Consider the following 24,028-nt stretch of genomic DNA (forward strand, 5'->3'; position numbering starts at 1 on the left):
GCAATTGCACTAGTGTTACTCGAAGTAGTTGCAAATATTTGTTAGATACAAATAATAAAAGTAAATAAAGTAGCAAGGTAAACAATAATGAAACTATCATAGAAAAAATATCATGGTGCACAACATTTTTTTTCATTTCTCAACAATTATTATAATCATAGTTCTTAAAATTCAACCATTCATCTTTTACTTCAAAAACCAAAGAGAAAAAACTAACAAAGAAAAAAAAAGATGGGACCACTTTTTTGCAGGGCTAAGCACATCCAAGACACAGCTTCCACATAAAAACATCAAATTATTTATTTAAATATAATGGTCAAGCTTTTGGACAAAAATATCAAGATATTTAGTCAAATATAATGATAATACTAAGACAAAAACTGAAAATATGGATCTGGCTTGAAGAAAAGAAGTTTGTCTCTACGTGATATGTTTCCTATTTTTCTTACGTACAAGTTTGGCAGCATGCAAAAAAAAAAAAAAAGACGGTGCAAAAAAGACGAACGCATAAAAATTCTATATGCAAAATTAACATTATTTTAACTCTTATTTTATCAGAATTTCATGCGATAGATTTTGCATTATTTTACACACTCGAGATGGACATCTTGATAATAAAGTATTTGTTCATATATCATGAGAAGGTAAGGAAAATAATTGGAGGCAGGGATCAGGCCGGAGTTTTTTTTTTTTTTTTTGATCAAAACGGTATTTCATTCATATACCTCTAACGTGAATACAACCAGACATGTTAAAAGAAAGTAAACAAAATAAAGCATGTGGGATACAGTCTAAACTAGTCCAAAGGACCGCCCCAGCATGTCAGGCAACATAGAAGACGACTCAATCTGCTGCACTGTTTGTCTTTCGGTATATATGAATAATTTGACAAGGGGTCAGCTCCTGCACTTAGGCCAGAGTTTCAATAGCTAGTTGTGACAAATTAAATTCTCCTTTAAGAAAAGATATTTTTTGTAGAGCAAAAACCATGGAGGGTATTTTGGACACAGCAAAAAAAAATGGAGGCGTGAGTGGCTGATTGGGACTTGACATGGTGCTCTGATTCCAAGTTGGCCTCAATTTTTCCCAAAGGTTATCTCTAGTTGGGTGGTGATACTTGAAACCCCGGTCTCCGTTCGAAGATAATGATCTGGTCCACGCAAGAAGGAAAATTTTTCCCAATAAATACGCTTCGAGAAATAGTGGAGATGTCTCTTTCTTGGTTGAAGAAAGGGAAAGGTCACTTGGCTAAATAAGGATATTTTTGCTGAAAATTATTTTTATATTATAGAAATGAAAGGGATGCTCATATAGAATTATAAACCTGGTATACAGGCAAAGAAGACGGTCTTTTTCTATGAAAGGAAAAGGTCTATGGATAGAATCATTGAAGGATAAAAAGAAAGAAAGGAAAAATTGTTTGTGAACCCAAAGATGAGGCTAACCCATGGGACAAGGCCTTCAGCAAAACTTGTGCTTTTTTTTCATTTTTTTAATCTATCCTAGGTTTCTTTCTCAAGTGGTCCCTGTGATGATATAGTATTTTTTTTAAAAAAAGTACAAGCCAAGTAAGTTGTCATATAAATGTGTCATATTTTTGGGTCCACTAGCAACACATAACAATGATTTGAGTGGAGGCATTGCAAGGCACAATGAACTCTTTTTAAAGTCATGTCACAAAAGAAACTTGCAAGAAACTTAGAGAATTAATGGAGTAGGAGTGGGGGCAGTGTTTTAATTTGCTAAAATGGATGATTCTTAGGTTGAAGTATTAAATTCTATAATTTATTTTTTTAAAGAATTAGGATGGGTGAACGCCTTGCTAAAAAATAGGGTGTGGGATAGACTCAACCTAGATATCTTGCATCAATCATAAGAGACTTTATCAATTCTGACAATTTATGCCCTCAAATTTAAATTAATGATCCAATGCTAGCGGCCAGCTAGTTTATCGGTATACATTATGCCATTCTTTTATACATTCTATAACAGCAAGTTTAGAAATTTCTATGTTGATGAGATTAAGCAAATTCCTGGAAGAATGTTAAATAATGAGATATAATTATATATTTGCTTAGAATATTATGATTTTGGAAATAAAGTATTTCTCGACAAACAATTGCGTCAAATAAATTAAAAAAATTTATGTTCTACTTTTAGAATGAAACTTAGAAGTTTCTCCTTATCCTATTTATCACCTTTTAGTTTAGGTGAATTATTATATTGTACTTGTTTTAAATATATTTATGCCTATTTTATGCATGATTATATCAATTTTTACATATTTATCCTATTTATATGCATTTCTATTTTGTTTATACAGATACTAGGACTAAAGAAAAATTAGCCCCCAAGAAAAGGGGCTAGAAAGTAAGTTGTGGGTCAATATATAGGTTTCGTACTCTGATCATTAATTAGAAGGCAGAACATGGTATCTGACCCACCCCCAACCTAGACTTGACTCAAACTCAATGATGAATATATTGGTTTAGAATCAAAGTCAAACATGTCAGAAACTTGTGAGTTGGGTTTGGGTTCGAGATTTTTATATCCAACATGAATTTGCATAATTATCTAGTTAATTATATAACACATGCACATATACATATGTATACATGCACACACATGTGCATGCACATATACACACACATAACACATAAAATACATATATAATGTTAGTTTTATTTATATATCCTTTAATTGAAAAAAAAAGGTAAACTTCTTATAATAATCTAGGATCTTATCCAATAAAACTAGATGAAAGGTGTTATTAGAATTTTTTGACTCCATATATGTACCCAAGCCTTTTCTAATACATAACCACTATGGGACTAAATATATATCTATACGTATCCTCACATTCTTCCATTAAAGCCGTGGAATCCTTACCAAGCTTAGAAACTAAATCCAATCAAATCCAATCACAAATGCCAAGACTAGCCAATGGTTATTATACCAAGCTTGATTGAGTCTACTCTGATACCATTTGCAACAACCTAATACCTCATTTAGAAAAGATAATTGTAAGGTATTATTTAGATTCTTTGACTTTGTACATATATCTAAGATTTTCCTAATGCATAACAAATATGAGACTATACACACGTTCGTATGGGTCTTCAAACATATGCTAGAACATGTTTAGGCACTATATCTTTTCAATTTTTAATCTATATTGTACTTGATTTAATTTTTGTAGCATTTATTAGATGTTTCATGATAAACTATTCAAAGCATGAATTGTTAGTTTAATTAACTCTTTAAGATAAAATATTTCAAACTTGGTACGTATTTTTATTATCCATAGGACCATATCCGACCCAAACCTGATCCTTTAATGGGTATGGGTTTCAACCTGACTTAATGATGCCCATAGCATGTAATAATTTCTCCACCTGAATTTTACCTAACTATGTCAAATCTAAAGGACATTTTATCAAGTTATTTATGTCGAAACTAAAAAAATAATATTTGACAATATGATAGAAGATTAGACACCTCTGCTAATTAATTTCCACAGTTACATACACTGTTGTTATTCTATCATTTTTCTGTACATGGAAACTAAGTAATTATCATCATGTATAGGTAATATATACCTATACCCGGGTATGCCTACATTAGCTCTCTCTTACTATTTGCCATAATTAATAGCATTGCTTCTCTTCTCCAAGACATGAATGTTTATTTGAAATCAAAATTATGCTAAAAAATATTGTATTGTAATAGATGGTACCATTGCAGTAGATTAATAATCTTGGATTAGATAAGCTTAAGAGGTCGAAATGTTCATATAAGCAACATATCTAAGTTATGAAATAATATGCCTATCCTTTTGAGGGTAGAACAGTTTTTTGTGATTTATCAAAAACTGGTCTAAACCCACAGCCGAAAAGATATAAAATTATTGATTTTTTTTTTTGGTATACATACCAACGCGGACGAGTTTCTTATATTTATCCTCTAGAAAATACTATTTACATATATTTGTCACTCAAATTATCCTATTTTCGCATGGACGCCCCCTCTTATTAGATTTCTTGATAATAAATAAACATTTTGAATACATTTTAATACCATTACCTCATTTACCTGCTGTGTATTTATATATTTTACAGAATATTAATGCAAAAGGGTAGCCAAAAATCTAAGAGGAGGGATATGTATATAAAAGTAGGATATAATTTATATAGAATAAAAGTATAGTAAATTCTAGAATTTTTTGCATGAATACTCCTCTAAAAATTCAAATTAACGTCAATACCCTCTTAAAATTTATATTTATTTCTAGACCCTCATAAAACATTATTTTTGTACAAATGCCTCTAATATAACAGTTTTTCTAACACCATTAATAAAAAATAATATTTATTTTAATTAAATAAAATAAAATTTTAAAATTACTTTTTTTGTCCCACATCGTAACGTCTTGTAAATATTTTTTTTTGTAAATCTACTTATTCCGAGTATTTGTAATTTTAATTTGAAATTATTAATTTTTTAACGACGTTAGATGGCGTTGGTACATATGCAAAAACAATGATAAAAAATGGGTAGAATAGCAAAATAAGTATTTTATGAGAGCATATATGCAAATATTAATTTTGGAAAGATATTTATGTAAAATTTAATATTTAGGAGGATATTTATGTAAAGTTTTCTAAATTTTATTTATAAAAATTTATTTTTTTAGTGGCTAAACTCTTTACTGGCCCGGTTCATTTGGTGGAGGCCAAGCCTACGGAGTTGGAATAGCGGAAAGCGTGGCCAAGGGTAGTTCTATATACACCCCCCCTATTGCTCAGGACACCCCCCAAAAACCAAAAAAAAAATACCCAAACTAACCTTTAGTGTAATTACCATATTGCCCTTGAAATTTTCTCATACACCCCCCTTCCTCCTCCTCCGTTTCGTTTTGAAAAGGAAAAAAAAAAACACCCCTCAAACCCCCCTTAAACCCCTCCTCCCCCGTTCCCCCTTCTCCCTCTCGTCGCCGGCATTCTCCCGATCTCCGACCACCTCGCCGGCTTCTCCCGGAACCACCTCGCCGGCTTCTCCCGAATTTTTTTTTTTTCACGGTTCGTGCTCCGTTCGGCACTGGATCGCCGAACAAAAGGCTTCTGTTCGGCTGAACAGTGCCGAACAGAAGCCTTCTGTTCGGCAACCCTCAACCGAACAGATCTGTTCGGCTGCACAGTGCCGAACAGAAGGCTTCTGTCCGGCACTGTTCAGCCGAACAGAAGCCTTTTGTTCGGCGATCCAGTGCCGAACGGAGCACGAACCGTGAAAAAAAAAATTTCGGGAGAAGCCGGCGAGGTGGTTCCGGGAGAAGCCGGCGAGGTGGTCGGAGATCGGGAGAATGCCGGCGACGAGAGGGAGAAGGGGGAACGGGGGGGTTTTGGGCGTTGGCGAGGTGTTTTGGAGGGGAAGAGCGGGGTGGGGGGGGGTTGGGGGGTGTAGAGAGCAATTTAGGTGAGGGGGTGGGGAGGGTGGGGGGTAATTTAGGAATTTTTAATTTTTTAGGGGTGTCCTTAGCAAATGGGGGGTGTAGAGAGTATTTAATTTTTTTTTAATTTTTGGGGGGTGTCCTGAGCAATAGGGGGGGTGTATATAGAACCACCCCGTGGCCAAGCGGCTATAAGTTCCCGTGGACTATTCTGCCCTCCTCCACTCACGTCGCCCATCTTATCGGTCCGCCACTTTGTAAGACTTCTTATCCAAGGGATGGATGACGGAGACAGAGAGAGAGAGAGAGAGACCCAAGTCGTGGACTCCAAGCAAAACTTCAAGTCTAGTTTGGCCTCATCCCGAGTACCGCTCAATATTGTTGCTTGTTAGAACAGGTCACAATATTTGACCAAGATCCGCCAATCCATCCTCTATCCGAGATCAATAGATTTTTTTTCAAATAATATAGTAGTTATTATGTAATTTTAATCTTATTAAATTATATATAAATACATAATTAATTTTTTTTAATGGTAGAGAACTCAATTCAACGAATATTAGTTCTACAAAAATACCCTAAATATTTCGCCTATATTAAATTTCTACTCAATTCAATTAAAAATCCAAAGAATATAGCATGACCCAACTCAGTCTGACCAACCAATCTGATCCGGCCGAACCAATACAGAGCTGGGTTGGATTCGTCTAGAGAAATCTTAATTTGGGATCGGACGGGATTGGGTTAGGCTTGAGAAATTTAGAGGTTGAGGTAGCTTAGAATTTACTCTCTACCCAGTTCGATTTGCTTGCGTTGCAATCCTATACTAGTTTGAAGCTTAAACTTTGCTTCAGAAATACAACAAAATTAAAGTTTTATTATCCAAATATCCTTTGCATTATAAATTAATTGATCTAGTCTTAGAATCCGGCAAGCTACCACTGGTTGGATAAACCCTTTTAAGAAGCTTACTCCAGGCCTTGGGGATGGGAATAGGGAAAATATTTTAGATCATAGAGAGGTCACACAAAGTATTCCTTGAGTCTGTGTGAAGTAGGCAGGGAAACTTATGGGTTCATCTGGTGGCCTTCTTGCCAAAAGAGTAACTTTTTGTATGCCTGACTGACACTAGGAGGGAAATTAGTTCGAGGATTCAGACCAAAGATTGATTTTTAAGACTAATTTTTGACAAGATTGGTCCAATCTGATTAGATTTTTATTAGATGGCTCCTAGTAATATGACTGACAAGATCACTGAGTCTTAAAAAAAAGGTTGATGAAGTCTAGTCTTGAGAGTCAAATGTCTTAACATGTTGAAGAATTTAATCTAGGATGATGACCTCTATCAAAACCATTGGATATGGGTCTTTCATCCTACCTCAGATGCTTGCTAAGTGCAAATTGTATTAGCAAGAAGTGCACTTACCTCAGAAAGTGATGTCATGGTATAAAGAAGTGATACTAAAAGGAGTTTGTTCTGATTATCCAATAAATTAAGTCCTAATTTATTGGATGTGGATCTATTATCATTCTTGACCTGATTTATATGTGGTCCAATACTTTTTAAGCGCTATAATGCTAACAAAAAGTGTGCTTTATTTGGAAAAGTGATGTCATGATGTCAAGAAGTGATGTCACAAAAGAATTCTTTCTTCTTTTTCAGCAAAATGTAGCAAAAAAAAATAGAGAATCGAATCTGATTACATTCCTACACCTCCTTATTAGTTCTCTATAGTCTTGCAAAGCATGTCATTTGTCGGGGATTTGCTTTAGAACACTATAGCAATAGTTCTTCAACTTTTTGTGATCTGCACTTATACTCTAAATCTTCTAATTCTTTCAATTAGATCTCAAAACTTAAGATTTGGTTGCAGTATGACTTGGCTGTCTATTTGAGCCCTAACACCATAGGCAGTCTGAGTGAAAATGGATAATTTTCCCTTGTTGTTTACAGGTGGAATGAAATCAAATTTGGGGATCCATTCCTATCAAAACATAACCACTCTTCTAATCCAAGCAGGAAGGATATTAATGAAATTTTATGTTTGAACTTATTGCAAATGATAATCACGTGTTGACATATTCTAACGGAGATGGATGGCTAAGTTACATTGCAACCAAATCTTAAGTTCTAGGATCTAATTGAAAAAATTAGAAGTTTTGGACATGAATACAAATTGTGAAAATTTGAAGGGGTGTTGTCGTAATTTTCTCCAAAATGTTATTTCCTTCGCAAGCTAAGTGCACTACAAGTTGAACTTTGAAATCTATAAATGGCCCGGTAATCACTTCTCAATAAATTTATTAGATATTTTATCTATATTATGGCTGAACATGAACCTCAATATCTAATGCCAATTTATGTTTAATTCTTCTTCACTAAAACTTTACTTTTGCCTTTTGATTGTGCTGGCCATTTCATTATCCCTGATCTTGCATAAACTTGTGCAGAACTATGAATGAACAAGAACAAGTACAAGCTAAACATCAAATGCCAGTCAAACAAAAGATTGAGTGCTGAAAGCCAAACATCGAATGCCATTCAAACAAAGCATTGAATGTTTTCTTACAAATGCCAAAAACCTAACCCATGCCAAATTCGATCCAAGACTTTGCTTACTTGGCTATGGCAGATTGCAATTGTTTGGTTAATTCGCAACTCTGTTATTTTCCTCACCTGAACTTTTTCTAGCCAGAGAGCCACCATCAAGAAAATGTGTCACCCATTATGTCAAGGAGCTACCTTACAGTATGTGGATCCTCACGAAGGCAAAAAACGAAGTCCACCAACCATATTATATTTGGACCACCATGGCACCTGCTGGCTACTAACAGCGACAAGTTAGCTGATTTACCTTGAAAAATTTCCACTTACATGATTATAAGCACCCACCTCTGTCCCATTGATAAGGTATTTTAACTAACTTCCATACCATAGCATTTAATATTGAATGGCTAGGTCACAATTCTTGAATCGCATGGAATCAACAACCTATCATAGGTTGCTTCCATGAGCAAAAGCTAGTGGAGCCTTAATATATATGCTTAATTTCTCGTAGTTATCCATAATGATCTAATTTATGATGATCGTGATGCATGTGTTATAGATATAGTAACAAATGAAATGTTGACATAAGGTTCTCCTAGTTTTAGAGTTTGAGTGCAAAACATTCATAATATTGGCATAGATGGGAAGAAACTTAGCTGGAAAATGTGCGGGGCAAGATTTGAACCCAAGCCATTAGTACAACTCCTAATGACTTCCACAACTGCAATAATTGGCACCCTCAATGTTGCTAGACCAATATTGCAAACTGTCATAATGATAGACATTTAAATTTTGAGTTAGTTATTGAAATAAAGTTATTTATTATTATTTAAGGTTGTTCCACTGCTTATTTATGATATCATGTTAAAATGTCATGTATGTTTGTGTGTGTGGGGAGGGGGGTTCTCTATGAGTATGTTGCGGTTGACACGACCCCCGATTAGCGAATTCGGGTCAGGTGTGTGACATTAGTTATTTAAAGTAAAGTTTAAACATTGATTATTTAAATTTATTCCATTGCTTGTTTATGATACCATGAGACGCCTTGAATATTTATACAAAGAGTTTTCTATAAGTATGCGGTAGTTGCCACAACCTTCGGCTAATGATCTCGGATTGGAGGCATGACAGTAAATCATAATTGATAATTATTCTCCATGTTCGGCTCTAACTAGGTTGGATCAATTTATCTTTGTGATTTTGCATCAAAAACTATATCTTGTACCCCCTCATATGAATCGCATTTCTATTGCAAGGCATAATTTTGTCCCCGTATCACAAGCTCCAATGCTTGATTTCTGTTACATGACCTATATAATCACGTAAAATTGAAATCCGAAAGGAAGAAAAACATGTCTAAAACCTACAACTCTTCAATGAGGACCTATGCCGGCAGACTTGTTTGTATTGGGCACACTAATAATAAGGATGTGGACATTTGGAAAGCTCGAAATTGTCCTCCACTATATATATATATATATATATATATATATATATATATATATATATATATATATTATTCAACACTCTCTATAATGGTCACAAGCTTATAATTGTGGACATAACAGAGGTATTTGAGACTTTTAGGCATCATTTAGTATAACAAGGGAAGATGCCCTGGTTATTACATACCTTCTTCAAAAGCCAAGGAGATACGGAATCCGGGGATAAGTTTACCATCACTTACAAGTGGCGACTAAAAGTCATCGTGCCGTGTCAGTAACGGCATCTAAGTCTTTGGGCCATGTCAGTAACGGCATCTATGCATGATGCTAAGTATATTGAGATGGAGGTATGGAACCTCACAAGAGGACCATGGCTGGCAATTAGGTTAGGTCGGGCATATGCAATTTGGATCAAATATTTGTCAATTTGAATCCAATCTATTTATTACATAGATCAAAATTTTATATCTGAATCTGACTTATTTATTAACTAGGTAGCTCGATCTAACTGCCACAACCTATTTATTAGAGATATCAAGTCAGTCTATATAAATTTATAATGGATTAAATTGATTTGAACAGATTCAGCGGATCGGGTTAAATATGTCAGAAATAGATTAAGTAGATTTTAAATAGGTTAAACAGATTAAATATATCGGATTATGATTCGACTTAATTATTAAACCGGTCAAAATGGGCTAAATGAATCGAAGGTTTAAACTTAAACCCAACCCATTTGATGAATAGGTCTAAACGGGTTGATCCGTTTTTGATACAAAATCGTTTATATCAAACCTTAAACTTGTTTAAAATAGGTTGTTCGCGAGTCAAGTTGACGATCGGATCATAAACTACCATCCTTTAAAACGGACCAAGAGCATTGTACCGGCTTTGGATTCTTCAATAAGGACTCAGGCTTTGTAATATCATGGGCCCTTGGCCACAAGTTATTGGCACAAGTTGGGGTCTTCTTCCTTCTAAGTCGCCATCAATAGTTTTCCCACTCCCCCATCCAAATTGTCCAACAATTACCTAGAAATGATCTAATCTAGTCACGGGTTTTCTTTTTGTTTTCCTCCTTTTCCATGTGATCATCTGCAAAGCAACCTACACTTAGTCTAGAAAGCTGGTATTGTAGAAAAGAGAAAAATTAGAGGAATGCAACGATGGCCGAATGTACTCTATTCCAATAAATTAGGATTACAAGTTCTAACAGAAAAATGTTCTTTTTTCCTTAGAATCTAAGGGCTCGTTTGGTTCGCGGAAAAAGAAGAGAAGAAAGTATGGTCAATGGAAAAGTAATGAGACGCCTTTTGTTTGGTTGGAGTTTTCAAAAGAGAGAGATGGAAAAGTTGTATTCTCATGGAAATATGATTCCCACATTTCATGAAAAAGTCTTTTCCATGAGAAACATAGGAAAGTTACTTTTCCATGAGGCGTGAATCACTCTATCTTTATTTTTTTCTAAAAAGACCATTCAGCATTAAAAAGGCATTAAAGACCTAATTTTTATTAAGAGTATAATAGAAATTACAGAAAGTAAATGGTCAACCAAACATAATCAAACATGCCAAAAGTACATTCATAGGCATTCTCTTTCTAGAAATCTTCTTTCCAGAAATCATATTTTTAGAAAAAAAAAATGTTTTCCACGAACCAAACGAGCCCTAAGAGTGATAGAAATTTATGGCTTCTTTTAGTCCCTAAAACTTCTCTTTCTGCTTGGTTCCCATAGCAGGGCTTTTCGACATGGGCAGATCATAGTGCTAGGTAACATGATCCAATGTTTAGATCCAAGTACAATGCAAATCAGAGTTTGTGTTAAGTGATCGGTTGAATAATCAATAAACCTATCCTCTTCCATCAAGATGGAGCCAGCCACAAAGAACAAGTCAGAAGTCAGTAAATGTTGGTATCAACTAAGGCTTAGCCAAACATTTTAGTACTCTATCCTCTAGGAGGTATTAGACTGAAGACTTCATGGTACATTCACAGGAACTTTGTAGGGAGTTTCTTTCTTTCTTAACACAAGATTGAATTAGCACTGAATTTTGAGCAATAGGCCAAAGTTCCCCAAAAGATTGAACCATACAGAAACCATTTTATGGACCTCTACTTCTATAGCCCCTACGCAGTTTTTAAATATTTTACACACTGATTCTCATAACTGTATTTATCCAAATATAATATAATAAAGATCCAGTTTTCCCCAAAAAAATAAAAAAATAAAAAAGTAAGCACTCTTAACCATAGTATATCACAGGGGGCACCACGCAATCATGCAATTAGAGGGAAAAGGGAAGCTTAAGATGTGGAGGCAAAGCAAAGGGCCACAGCCAAGGGGGACGAGTATTTTAGACTTCTAATGACATATACTGGGATCCTCTATTGGTTATTGAGCTAATGGGGCCTGGTGGACCAACCCAAAGAGGTTGCCACAAGTCACAACTAGCAGAAATTCATCTTAAGGGCATATACTGGGATACTGTATTGGGATACTTCTAAGGGCAGAAATTCACAACTGCAGTGGGTTTTGGAATATGTCTCAAGCCACAATCAATCATCATCTAATCATATTTCCTCGAATCATGGACATTTTTGTTTTCTTCTCATTTTGATCATCTACTAAGAAGCATACACTTGAGAGAAAAATTGATAAGGACTAGTAGCTGACACAGAATGTGTAGCAAGTTATAATTTTGACTTTAGATCTTCTGAACAGTCATTTAAACAATCAGCCCAGCCTTTTTCCTTCCAAATGATGTCAGAAACAGACCCCAGGGCCAAATTAGTTAGGAAGTATTCATACCACTCCCAATGCTTATGTTGGGGCCATCTCTCTTTAGAGAAGGTTCAAGAAGACAAATGGGAGTTCAACCTACAGGCCGAAGATGCAGCACAACCCTAGCAACTCTGTGGAACAAAAATACAATTCAAGCTGTAGAAAAGAGTTGCGACGAAGACGTGGGGCGACAATGAGTCTAGCAACAAGATTGGCAGAGCTTTTCTAGCTTCATGCAAGGCAATGGAGCTTGATGCATGGATGGCCAATGTGGACTAGAGAGTTGGTCATTGGGACATGTCATGTTGCAGTATGGTGTGGTTGGCCAGCCTGCCGAACATGACTCGACAAGCCGCCATACAACCAGCAAGTTTAGGTGCAAATATAACATCTCATACCTCTACCATGAGATTAGATATGACAAAGAATATGACATTGTGAAAATATTGTAATAAGTGTGGCCTCAAACAACCCACAAGTTTATCAATGTTACTAGTGCTGCAGAACTAAGAGAGAATGAACAACCACATAACTAGATGCCCGTAATATTTATTGACAACATCTTGCTTAACAAATATTAGAATGCAAAGATCTACAACGATGTTAGATCATACCTTAAATTGTTCCGAGTCTTAATCTAAATGTAGATGAACTAGGATCAGCACCAACCTTTTGGACAAAGATGACGCCAGATCAACTGCTGCTAACTATAGCAGTTGAACATTAAAAACTGAAGCACTCTTGCTTCCAGAGTCATTTTTTGCATGATCAAAACTCCGCTTTGCTGGACATGTCTTCACCCTCTGAGCTATACTCATTACCACGTGAAATAATATTCATGAAAGTCTTCTTAGCCTGGCCAACAACATGAGAAGTTTTCCTTGCAGCACCGGCTACCACAGGTTGCAGAGAAATGTTGGGCAAGTTTGCTCGTTCCTGTATCATTGCTGATGTAAACATCAGCATAAAATCACTTTAGCTCAACATAAAGAAAACAGGTTTTAGCATCTGAATGAGAAAATCTAAGTGACAACATACACATGGTCTGCTGCCGAGCTGAGGCACCAATCTGCCGGATTCCAGCTTCTGCAGCCTGCATAGCCTGTGCTGATTTGCTAACACCATCAGCTATTTCTTGGCTGTGTTGTAGAGATAACACTTGTATAAGAGTCACTCTTTGAAGCCAGATCTAAAATACACTAATTTGCAAATCAGTTCAGTGATCAATGGAAAAAATGTGACTGAACTACTTCCATTTCATTAAGAACAAGAAATTGATGAATGATAACAAACCATATTACACTACTGCTGATTTTACGATTTTAACCTTCAACTACTTGACCTGATAAGCTCATAAACCTACACTAAGAAGCAGATTTATTACTAATCTAAGTTGTGCATTTCTCTGAAGTGGGCAGCAACATAAAGAAGAATTAGTCAGATGAAGAAAAATCAAACTCAGTAGCTAAACTCTAATATATATGAGTGTTTTAATTCAGTGATCTCAACTCAAACTGCAGGATTTTAGTTCTCTCGTGTACAGGTACAACCATCAAATTGGAGGGTTGCAAAGCTGACTCCTCTCTGTCTGGAAGGGCAGTCATTATTTGAATTTGTAACTTTTAATTCATCTTCATCACTCTCATGAGGACACCCTTGGCGGTGATCTCCACATAATTTTGTGGGATGATATAGCCCATCAAAATAAAAAACGGGGCTTCAGCAGGAGTCAGTTAAGGTTAATAGATTAGGTTTTCTTCTTCAAGGCATATTCTGTTTGTTCACTGACTTCATACCTGAGAGTGGCTTGGCAGAACAGAGTGGATTCTGTTTGTATATTAATTGACGCCAAACACTTGGCTTACATTATCAAATATGAGAAATCATATCCTATGCAGCATCACAATATGGCCGCCGGTCAGGAAGATTTAGTGTTTGATGCAGCAATGCGGGGGATCCAAGTAAAATATCTTGCAAGAGGAAAAAATGTTACTGTAGACTCCCAGGCTCAGATTGGTGCTCATTGCGGCAGTCTCCAGTTTTATTCAGACGGTGCATTGATGACATACATGTTCAGTTAGATGGAGATTATTTCACCATCTCATGGTCGTGTGCCCTTTGGGGCAGGAATCATACAATGCGACATGGCTGGCAATCAACCACCAGACCAAAAAAACAAAGCAGAAATATTGTGCTGATCCACACAATAATGGCAAAACTACTGAATTTATGGTGAACATTGAGGTTTTAGGAGATGCAGGTTGTGAAATCACTCACTTGAAGGCTATAAAAAGCTGAGATAAATGCAGTCTTTAATCCTAAGAGATGAAATAATTTAATTAAGTTGATACAAGAGTAACTGTTATAACCCTTTAAGACGGGTTATTCATGGGCAGTCTTCTGTAACGCCATTTTGCAAGTCCCCTAAGTGAGTAAAATATCCATGTACTAGGAAGCTTGACTAATGAGTAGGGGAGATTGTAATTTGCTGAAATCTCAGTATAAGAAACTTCAAGAGAAGATATAGAACTCAAGAAGGCATGAAGAGTAACACGAGAAACCATCATTTGGGTCTTGGAGAAGAACCTCAATTTTATTTTTCTTTTATTTTTTTTTACCAATGAACACATTTTGGGTGATGTCTAGCTTTACAAAGGGGAGCCAAGTCTTGTCAACTACCCATCTTTTCCAAGAGTTTGCATAGAGATCTATGTGGAAGCCTGTAACTTTTCATTCACTTTTTAAACAGATCCCACTCAACCACTGTATTCCACCCATCACTTTTCTTGCATTAATTGTAGGCAGTGAGATACATAAGGGATACGATGGACTTGAAAAAAAAGAAGACACTGAATCTCTTCTGTCCACTTATTCTCTTTCTGTAGATGCATTCACAAGTCAAAATTTCTTGCTATCTAGGTAATAAGCTGATTTCTACTTGTAAAAGAATTAACTGATGTGATTGTGGCATACTAGTATCCTATGATGCGGCAGCATCATAGCTTAGGAAGTTAGTCAAGGAGCTGGAACGTGCATACTATCCCCTTTGCATTTTCTTTGTTAGGTTTGAGGTTCCCACTCCCCGTAGACATATTTTTGCAATAGGAACATAACCACTGGTGGAGATAGAGAGGTGAGAAGCGGAAGTTGCCCCCCTTGAAAATTTGGTAACACCAGCTCCTACTAGCTTGGGCTTCATCTACTCCATCCAAAACTTAACTAATCCCTGCTAGCATGGAAATGATTTACTCCATTCATTCTGAGTGGGCCCGTCACAGAACAAGCCTGAGCCTCACACTATAATCAAGGCCCGATGCCTCCTTTTACCAAGGATTCCTTCTCTATCTGCTTCTAATTTCCTAAACCACTGATAGTAATCCTAAACAGGTAACTTAAGAATCCAATGATATGAGATATTCATGGAGATCACTATGTTTTTTGGGCATTCGCAGAAGTGGAACCAAATGCCCTGCAAGCAATATATTAGCAAAAGTAATATATGTGTTTTTTCAATTCTCTTTCTTGTTCTTTCATTTGAAGATTTTTCTCATGTCATTCTTTTCAAAAGCTTTTTTTTTCAATTTTCATTTGTTCATTCTCTTTCTTATTCTTTCATTTGAAGATGTTTCTCATGTCATTCTTTTCAAAAGCTTTTTTTTAAAATTTTCATTTGTTCACTCATCATCTATGTAATCTCAGATGCTTTTATGTTTCTACCCAAAAACCTTTGCAATATTTTCTAGCCAAACTGATTAATTTTGATTGCTTGATGCTTCCTAGAAAATCATTTCTTAAATCTTAAAAAAAAACATTTCTTATAAGCTATTTAAAAATCTAAATTTCATATAAGATATCTAGATTTCTAAAGACACATTGGTGGTTATTACTAAATTTCCTTCTTCTTCATGTAATGTTCATCATGTTGGAGCCTAAAAGAAAAACGAAGCTTTAGATTAAATTTATCCTGAGCTCGATACAATTATTAAGCCACAAACAGTTACAGAATTTTAAGATTCCATATTCCTCAAATATCATAATATATTAATCAAGCCACCCCACCCCACCCCCACCTCTGTGCAAGTGAATTCTTGGCTCCACCACTTTACACAACTGCAGCAGGTAGAAACCCACCTTCCCACGATAAATATAAGAAAAAGATGATATAAATATCCATCAGCACAAATATGACTAATTTCCATGATATATTTAACAGTATACCAATAGATTAACGCCAGAGGGAAAGGAGCATTCAACATTGATAAAGACACAACTCCCATACATTATGAGATTAACTCATGGTACTCTACAACTAAAATAGTATAACACATATTTCCTGAATTATTCTTCCCCTTTTTTTTGATAAGAGTGGATAATTCTTCCTTTATTGTCAGGAGAAAATAAAATGGGTCAGCATACACAAATAGTTATAAATTCCTACATGGCAACAAAGAACCAGTGCTTCCTTACGTCTTAGTAGGAGGATTTTGTCTACCTATGGCACCATAATAACCACTTTAGAAGCTCTCAGGAAACTTGCTGCCACAGTCACTTACTAAGTGCTCCCTATTCAAAATTGCTTTGATAGATCCATTTCCCTGCAACTCTACCCGCCTCCAAATCCACTCATACTTCAGGTGAGTAAGCCTTTGGTCTTAAGATAAATTGCTCTTCTAACGACAATCATATTAATAAATCCAGTTCAATGCCTCAATTTAAAGCACTTTACCAGCAGACCAGATTTCTTTAAATTATACTTGCTTCCAGAACACTTCTAGGCTTCTAGCTACTCCTTCATACACTTTGGTAACAACTTCTCATTTTTATGATTAACACAGACACTATAAAAGAAGATGCATAATTCTAGAAATGATAGACTGAGGGCAGATCACTATGATAAATTCCAAGCGTTATATTCGAATTTGTTTGTGATAATATAATTTAAGTGGAGTAAAATTCTGTAAGGTATACAGTTTCCTTATGATACAGATCATTACTCTCCCCATCTTGTTGCATGATGACAGGGATGCAGCAAGCAATGAAAACTTCTTTGTTCTTTCTCTAAAGAATCAAAGGACAGTTTAACTCATCAAAGATTATCAGAATACAGAAAATATGGAGGATGCATTTAGTGGAAAAAATTATGAGAATGTTAAATTGAAGAAATCCACGTTTCCTTTTAGTAATATATATTTGGCATGTGCAATTAAATTCTTTTCTTTTATCTTTCCTTTTTCTCTTTGTGTGTGAGTGTAGCTATAGTTGCATACCTCAAATCACTCAATTCCAAAGTAAGATCACTGATCTCCATGCCTGAGAGTCTGATTGCAGCCATGGTACTAGGAATCTCCTCTCGAGCAGTATCTGCCAACCTTGCAAGAGATGTTGCAGCTCTCTTCATTGCCTACATAAGGAAAAGGGATATATATAACTGGGATGGAACATGTCATTGAAGAATGTAAGAACAATGTTAGTTGTTCAAGATATCAATTCTATAGTTAAAACTTGAACCTGTCCATGCTTTTTATAGTTGTTAAACTTGGAAAGTAAGTATGAGTTTGAACAGTGTAAACTCATGTTAAATTACCAGAATTTTGGAGCCTAAAACCTATTGGTAGTACGCATATTAGGCTATTGTGCAAATTAATAGATTTATTGCACAGTTGAATATTTTTCAATACCTCTCCTCAACTAGACAGAATTTAAGCACAGATTTCTCTTAGTGAACCATCTTCAAGATAATTTCAGAGAACTATAAAACGATATCAGTAATATTTTTGCAACCTTCACCTTCAGATTGAAATGTAACTATCCTTTGCGCAAAGGCATTACTTCTGGCATTTTGCTGGACTAGCCAAAAACTAAGAACCTGTTTTATGTTAGAAAGGCTGGTCTATCCTTCATTTTGATGAGGCATATCATGTTATACATGAATATGACGATTGGACCCAATAACCACTAATAGAAAAGCAAGATTTCTAGTTTGCGATGCTATGACAGCTCAATGATATAATCTATAGTTAGATCTACTTGAAGGAAAACTAGCCAAAAAATAGCAACCTGTTCTCTGTTAGAAAGACTGGTCTATCCTTCATATTGACAAGGCATATCATGTTATACATGAAAATGATGATTTGACCACCCAACGACCACTAATAGAAAAACAAGATTTCTAGTTTGCCATTCTATGAAGGCTCAATGATCTAATCTAAAGTAGACCCAGTTACAGGAAATAAGAATGCGAGGAAGGCATCGAAATAGTGACTACAAGCTATGAAGAAAAGATAGCTTAGGTGTTAAGGCTGAAGGCTAAGCTAGGAAAATTCTTAAGAGCAAACTACCACAAATAAGTGCTCATGCACATGACAATGCGCCAGTTTGCTGACAAGCAGAAGTGATGGCAACATAGTCCAAGTTACAAAATATGTTCATGAGCAAGCTAAGTTGATGACAAGCAGAAGTGCTCAGGCACATGGAAAACAAAATTGACACACAAGGAAGGCATATGCTGCAAGCTCTAGTTGGGTCATTATACCTCAAAGTATAGCAGGGGTACAAGTGTAAGAAGGTGAAGCATGATAAAGCCAACGCCTGATCAACCTCAGTTAAAATGTGTATCAAACATTAACTTCAAGATTGGGCCAGGTGGTTTTCTATTTAAATGAGCTTGATTGATTCTCTTTTCTAGCTAAGTGAAATAGGAGCCTATTCAAGCATCTAAGTTCAACTGAAACCCTCCAACTGATCCATTCTTGAACTCGAGCTCCAATAAAGCTCGGTTCAAGTCTGAACTGAGACACAGTTTAAACTATAAACAAATAATTGTCTGGAAAACAGTGAGAGCCAATTAAAGGCCCTACATCAAAATCATGAAGATCATAAACTTTAGCAAGACAGGATAGAACAACAAAGAGAATACTAAATAAGCCAGACATATGAACTTCCACTCAAACTTAAGGTAGCTCTAACAAGAAGTATCGAAAGTCTAGAAGCTAAAAAACAAAAAGTGGAAACAGGAAGATGAGATAAAAGAAGTGGAAAGAGCACATGAAGGATCAGAGTTGCCCTCTTCAAAATGTTAAATTGTAATTATAGTAAGCATCTAGAATTTTAAATATCACCACTAGCTCAAAAATTGTGTACAAGAACACATTAAAGATCATCGGCTCAAAAACAGTGAGTTGCCTGTAACTGAATTTGTTGAGTACAACTTAATCTTCTACTGTTCTATTATACATACTATTTGCTTAGTTGACATGAATACACCAATTCACAACTGGAATCTACTTAAATCTTTTGATGTATCTATTACTCTGACATTTCCTCGACAAAGCAGGATTCCAAGTCTGGGATATGAAACAAGTGACTTGAACATTATGAAGTGAAACTTCTATATTGACCATATTTTGAATCTAAAAGCAACAACATACTAATTTGCACAAACTAACATTCTCAATCTTAAGTAATACAATAATTGATATTAGTCATATGCTATGTACAAAACTATAGCTTCATTTAACTGAAGTTGAATGAGCAAGAATCAGCACAAAATCTACAAAGCTTTACCAAGACTAATGATACTATGTAAAATTGTAAATATCATATGCATGCCCCTAATCTCCTCACAAGCATTTAAAATCCAATGTACAAGATTACATAGAAGAATAAAACCAAAAACTTACAAATAGTGTTGGAATAGTTGCAATCACTAAGCTGGTAAATGCGATAGAAGTCTGCATCAAAAATTGAGCCAATTGGTAATATCAGTTCAAATCAATCAGAAAAGAACATGAAAAGACAATTAAAAACCTAAAAGTTTAAGTGCTATTCCCATTGAGTTTTAAGCTCGTAGCCTATTTATGCAAGATAGTCAGGCACCACTAAAATGGTGATGTTGTTTGAACCTTACTCATCTAAAATACAATATGACATTGCACATGATATATGGGAATACAATAACATAGAAATATTGAAGTAATGCTACCAACACCTGCTTCACCACCATATGCTGCATTAAGGCATCTTCTTTGTTCCAATGCTTGTCCAACACAAACTAGTATTCCAATGACAAGCACAGATACCTGGGTGGGAGAACAGAGGGTTGGCAGCATTATCCATAATAGGCCATTGTAAGAACACAAGGGTTCTCCATCTACCGCTGTCAACAAAAGTGAGAGCAGAAGCAATCTTCCCTTTTGATCTCAACTATGAACTTGGAATTATATTTTTCATGCCATCACAATTATGAACAACATATGAAGAGATTCTAAACAAACCACCGTCAACAATGATGTAAGCAAAAGGAGCCTGTCACCCTATTTGAACTAAAGATATAATATTTATTACTTCCTTTATCATCGAAACATAGTTCAGGATGCCCCCCATATGCCTGTATTAATATTGAGGAGAACAGAAGGGCCCTGCTTTTTGATCATATGCTGGGATTTGATATCTCACTTATGACAAATACATGGAATTTAGTACATATCAACATCCTCCTAGCTACTTTGCCGTTCATAGAAAAACAAATTGCCAATCTTCTTCCCCAAAAGCATTTGACAAGACAAGAAACATGCTTCCATTCCGGCCACACCTTTTTTTCATGACCAAGAGAACTAACATAAGCGGGATATAGTATAGTAAATGATATACTTGAATACAGATATAGGTGAAAATTTTTGCTTAACACACCAGTAATAAATTCCCATATCCTAGGCAGCTACAAGTACATTAATCTCAGTGTTGCGTGGTTATGGCTACAAGAATCAGAATCATATTTGTATCCTAGTGTCTAACTTGGCAATGAGAAAATAAAAGAAGATATCCGAATACATAGAATAAAATATAGTTTTAACTAAAATATATATTTATACCTTTAAATGTGTTTGTTTAACATTAAAAGAAAAATTTTAAAAAGATATTGTTTGTTAAGGTCTTTGCATACTTGTTTCTCATCCAAACTTTCCAATTAATATGGATGTAAGAAAAATAACAATTTGTGGAGTTATTTCAATCCTTACATTCTATATCAATCTCAAAAAAAGAACAAATACTCTCTTCTAATGCCAAAATGGATGATCAAACTTGGTTGTTCAAAGAATCCAACTCTCCACCAATCTTTGTAAGCTACAACTGAGACTCATAATATGGACAGATATCATACATCAATATTAGGAGCCGGATGCGAGTGTCTCAGTAAGATAGATTAATCTTGGTCACAGCAGGAAACTTACTAAAAATAGGTGATTCCATATCAGCCATGAGATGTAAATCTTACTATGAAGGTCCCCATGGCTTTTTAGTTGAGACAATTCATGAATTGAACAAATTTTGCAAGAGAAAATTACTACTGAACTAAAACTTCTTATTCAGTTACATCATGCCAATGCAGGAAAATTTGAAAGGAATCATGTACATAATTATAAAATTTACACAATAAATGGTCAAAAATACTGGTTCTTCATGTCTATCTTAGTTAAACCATGCTATGACAAAAATCAGAAAATGGGGCATGGGGGAGCACAAGTATTCTACTTATAAATTAGACCCTTGATACCCATTTTACCATTAGATTTAATAAAAGAGAATTTAATTAAAAACACCAAATTTCCAACTTAACAAACTGGAAAAGGAAGTTAAAAGGACATAATAAAACATAATATTAAATTTATGGTATTCTGAAATCCTAATTTTCCCAGCAGACAGTAACATAAAGGAAAAAAAAAAAAAGAAAAAGATCCGTGATGCAAGTGGAACACAATAAGACTGTAAGAACTCGCTATGATTGAATCAGATGAAAGAAAAATAGGAAATATGTTTGATATAAACTTGTACACGTTCAGATAAAACAAAACTCCCGTGATGACTGCATTTTTATTTTAAAAAAAAAGTTAAAAGTTTTAACACAATTGAGCTATCTGTGCATCTAATTTCTCCAAAACACATTATCTTAAAAAAAAGAAACGATTGCAGATAAGAGCAGAGAATATGAAATCCATATCCTAGTAACATGGAGAAATATAGATGAAAACTAAGTCTGCAATTATTGCATCAAAAGATGATATTTTGCAGCAGCAAGCATAACAACAGAAAAAGGAAATGATTCATACAGTACCAATTCTTCATCTTAAAAAAACGGGAATAATTTTTTTGGGAAGAATCCATCAAAGCACGTAGCAACAAATTAAAAGGCACTAACCAGAAAGAAAACAAAATAATTAAAATGGAAAAAAAATTATACCGTCGAAGCGATGAACGCCAAGAGAAAGAACGCCTGATCCCCCAGGCTCATTCGATACATACTCAGACACAACGGAAGCTTAGGGCTTCCGACCGCCACGCTCAGCCCGGCCCCTCCCGCTCCGTCGCGGCCTGCCGCCTCCCCCTCCACCACCCTCGCATCGGCCTCTCGCACCTCCTCCGCCGTCTCACGGATCGACGGCGCGGCATCCTCGATGCGCCTCGCGGAGCAGCGCAATAGCGCGTGGCGAGAAGGGAGGGCGCGACGGATCGGAGCTAGGGTTGGGAAGCCTTCGGGCAGGGGGGATGATGGGGATAAGAGCTTTAGGGATTCGACGAATCGAGGAGAGGTTGGCGAGGAGGAGGAGGAGGAGAAGGAGAGAAGGAGGGTTCGGCGGAGGAGCCGAGAGTACCAAGGGCGGAGAAGCATACTGCCAGGAGCTTGTAGTTTGCGTTGGAGCGTGGCAAGAAAGAGAGGAAGCAAAGCTACTCCTGCGATTTTTCCCCCTTTTTTCCTTTTTTTTTCACTTTTCATAAAATATTTAAATTCTTTCTCTCTTTAATTGTTGTTAAAAGATTGCCGAAGCATTGAGTAGTTGACTCATTTGCACGTGCAAGGTCCTGGAAAAATTAAAATTAGGTTACTGATTTGGTTGAAACTTTACATTCATATAATTTATTTGATATTTTGGTTTGTTTCTAGCAAGATTGATTGATTTGTAACTCTGCGTCAGCCTATAATATATTCAATAATTAGTAGAAGATACTTATGTTGCATGAACCAAGCTATATAATTTAATATTTAAGTTCACAAAATTTTGGATGGTATATTGTACCCATGCATGCCTTTATAGTCATCCTCCATTAGATCAGTCTGTCTAGGAGTAATGATAATTATAGCAGCTGGTATTTTTCATTGTTGTGAAAAAATGATGCACTCAATTCAACTCAACTAAGCCTTAATTTCTAACTCACGATTGCCTATGTTACATGAGCTTCTAGTAAGGCTGTCAAATAATGACTCGACTCATCAATCTGATCCATGTTCGACTTACCATAAATAGGTTTAGATTCAAATAGGTTTTGGATGATAAATAGTCGATTCAGGCTAAATAGTCTTGTTATTCCTTTGTTTCAGCTTGGGTTTTAGGTGTCACAATTACTTGATCTTAATTTATAATATGGTTCCTCTTTATAAGAGCCTGCATGATTTGGAATCTAAAACCCCAATGTCTTTCTTAACCCACCATAAGTCTTGGCCTCTCAATTAAGTTAGAAGAGATGGACCTACTTTGAAGAGGCTAACACGAGTTTTGATCGAAAAAATTGGATGAGTCTACTGTTGTTTCATATAAGGTCATAAACGTTTCATTTGTGAAGATTACAATGATATAATTAGAATAAGCTAGTGAAACGAATGATCTTGTGTTCTCCTTTAATAGTGCTTCTTCCTTGGATGATGGTGTTGATCAGTGGACTCTCACCTCCACGTTAGTAACTTCTGCCCCTTTGAAGTGCATAGTTTCTATCTTTGAGAGGTGCTAATTCGAATATATGTTTATTGTATGAAT

The 24,028-nt window shown here is 35.6% G+C and overlaps 1 protein-coding gene across 1 annotated transcript; it reads right to left on the reverse strand.

The window, feature by feature from the left end:
* Positions 1–12,639: 12,639 nt before the first annotated feature.
* LOC120111988 lies at positions 12,640–22,887 on the reverse strand. The gene is made up of 5 exons (XM_039130560.1): positions 22,459–22,887; positions 19,901–19,951; positions 17,489–17,622; positions 13,260–13,360; positions 12,640–13,168 (listed from the first exon to the last, which is right to left on the reverse strand). Exons 1-5 carry the CDS (start codon positions 22,885–22,887, stop codon positions 12,990–12,992), a joined length of 894 nt encoding a protein of 297 aa, XP_038986488.1. The 3' UTR covers positions 12,640–12,989.
* Positions 22,888–24,028: the final 1,141 nt, after the last annotated feature.

This window comes from Phoenix dactylifera, chromosome 9 (assembly GCF_009389715.1).
Source record: "Phoenix dactylifera cultivar Barhee BC4 chromosome 9, palm_55x_up_171113_PBpolish2nd_filt_p, whole genome shotgun sequence".
In the NCBI taxonomy this organism is placed as follows: domain Eukaryota; kingdom Viridiplantae; phylum Streptophyta; class Magnoliopsida; order Arecales; family Arecaceae; genus Phoenix; species Phoenix dactylifera.

Coding starts and splice junctions, on each gene's coding strand:
- LOC120111988 (XM_039130560.1), bottom strand. CDS start 22,887: ATGCTTCTCCGCCCTTGGTACTCTCGGCTCCTCCGCCGAACCCTCCTT. Junction 17,623..19,900: donor CAACTATTCCAACACTATTT/GTAAGTTTTTGG, acceptor TTCCTTATGTAG/GCAATGAAGAGAGCTGCAAC. Junction 13,361..17,488: donor TTGGAATTGAGTGATTTGAG/GTATGCAACTAT, acceptor TCTACAACACAG/CCAAGAAATAGCTGATGGTG.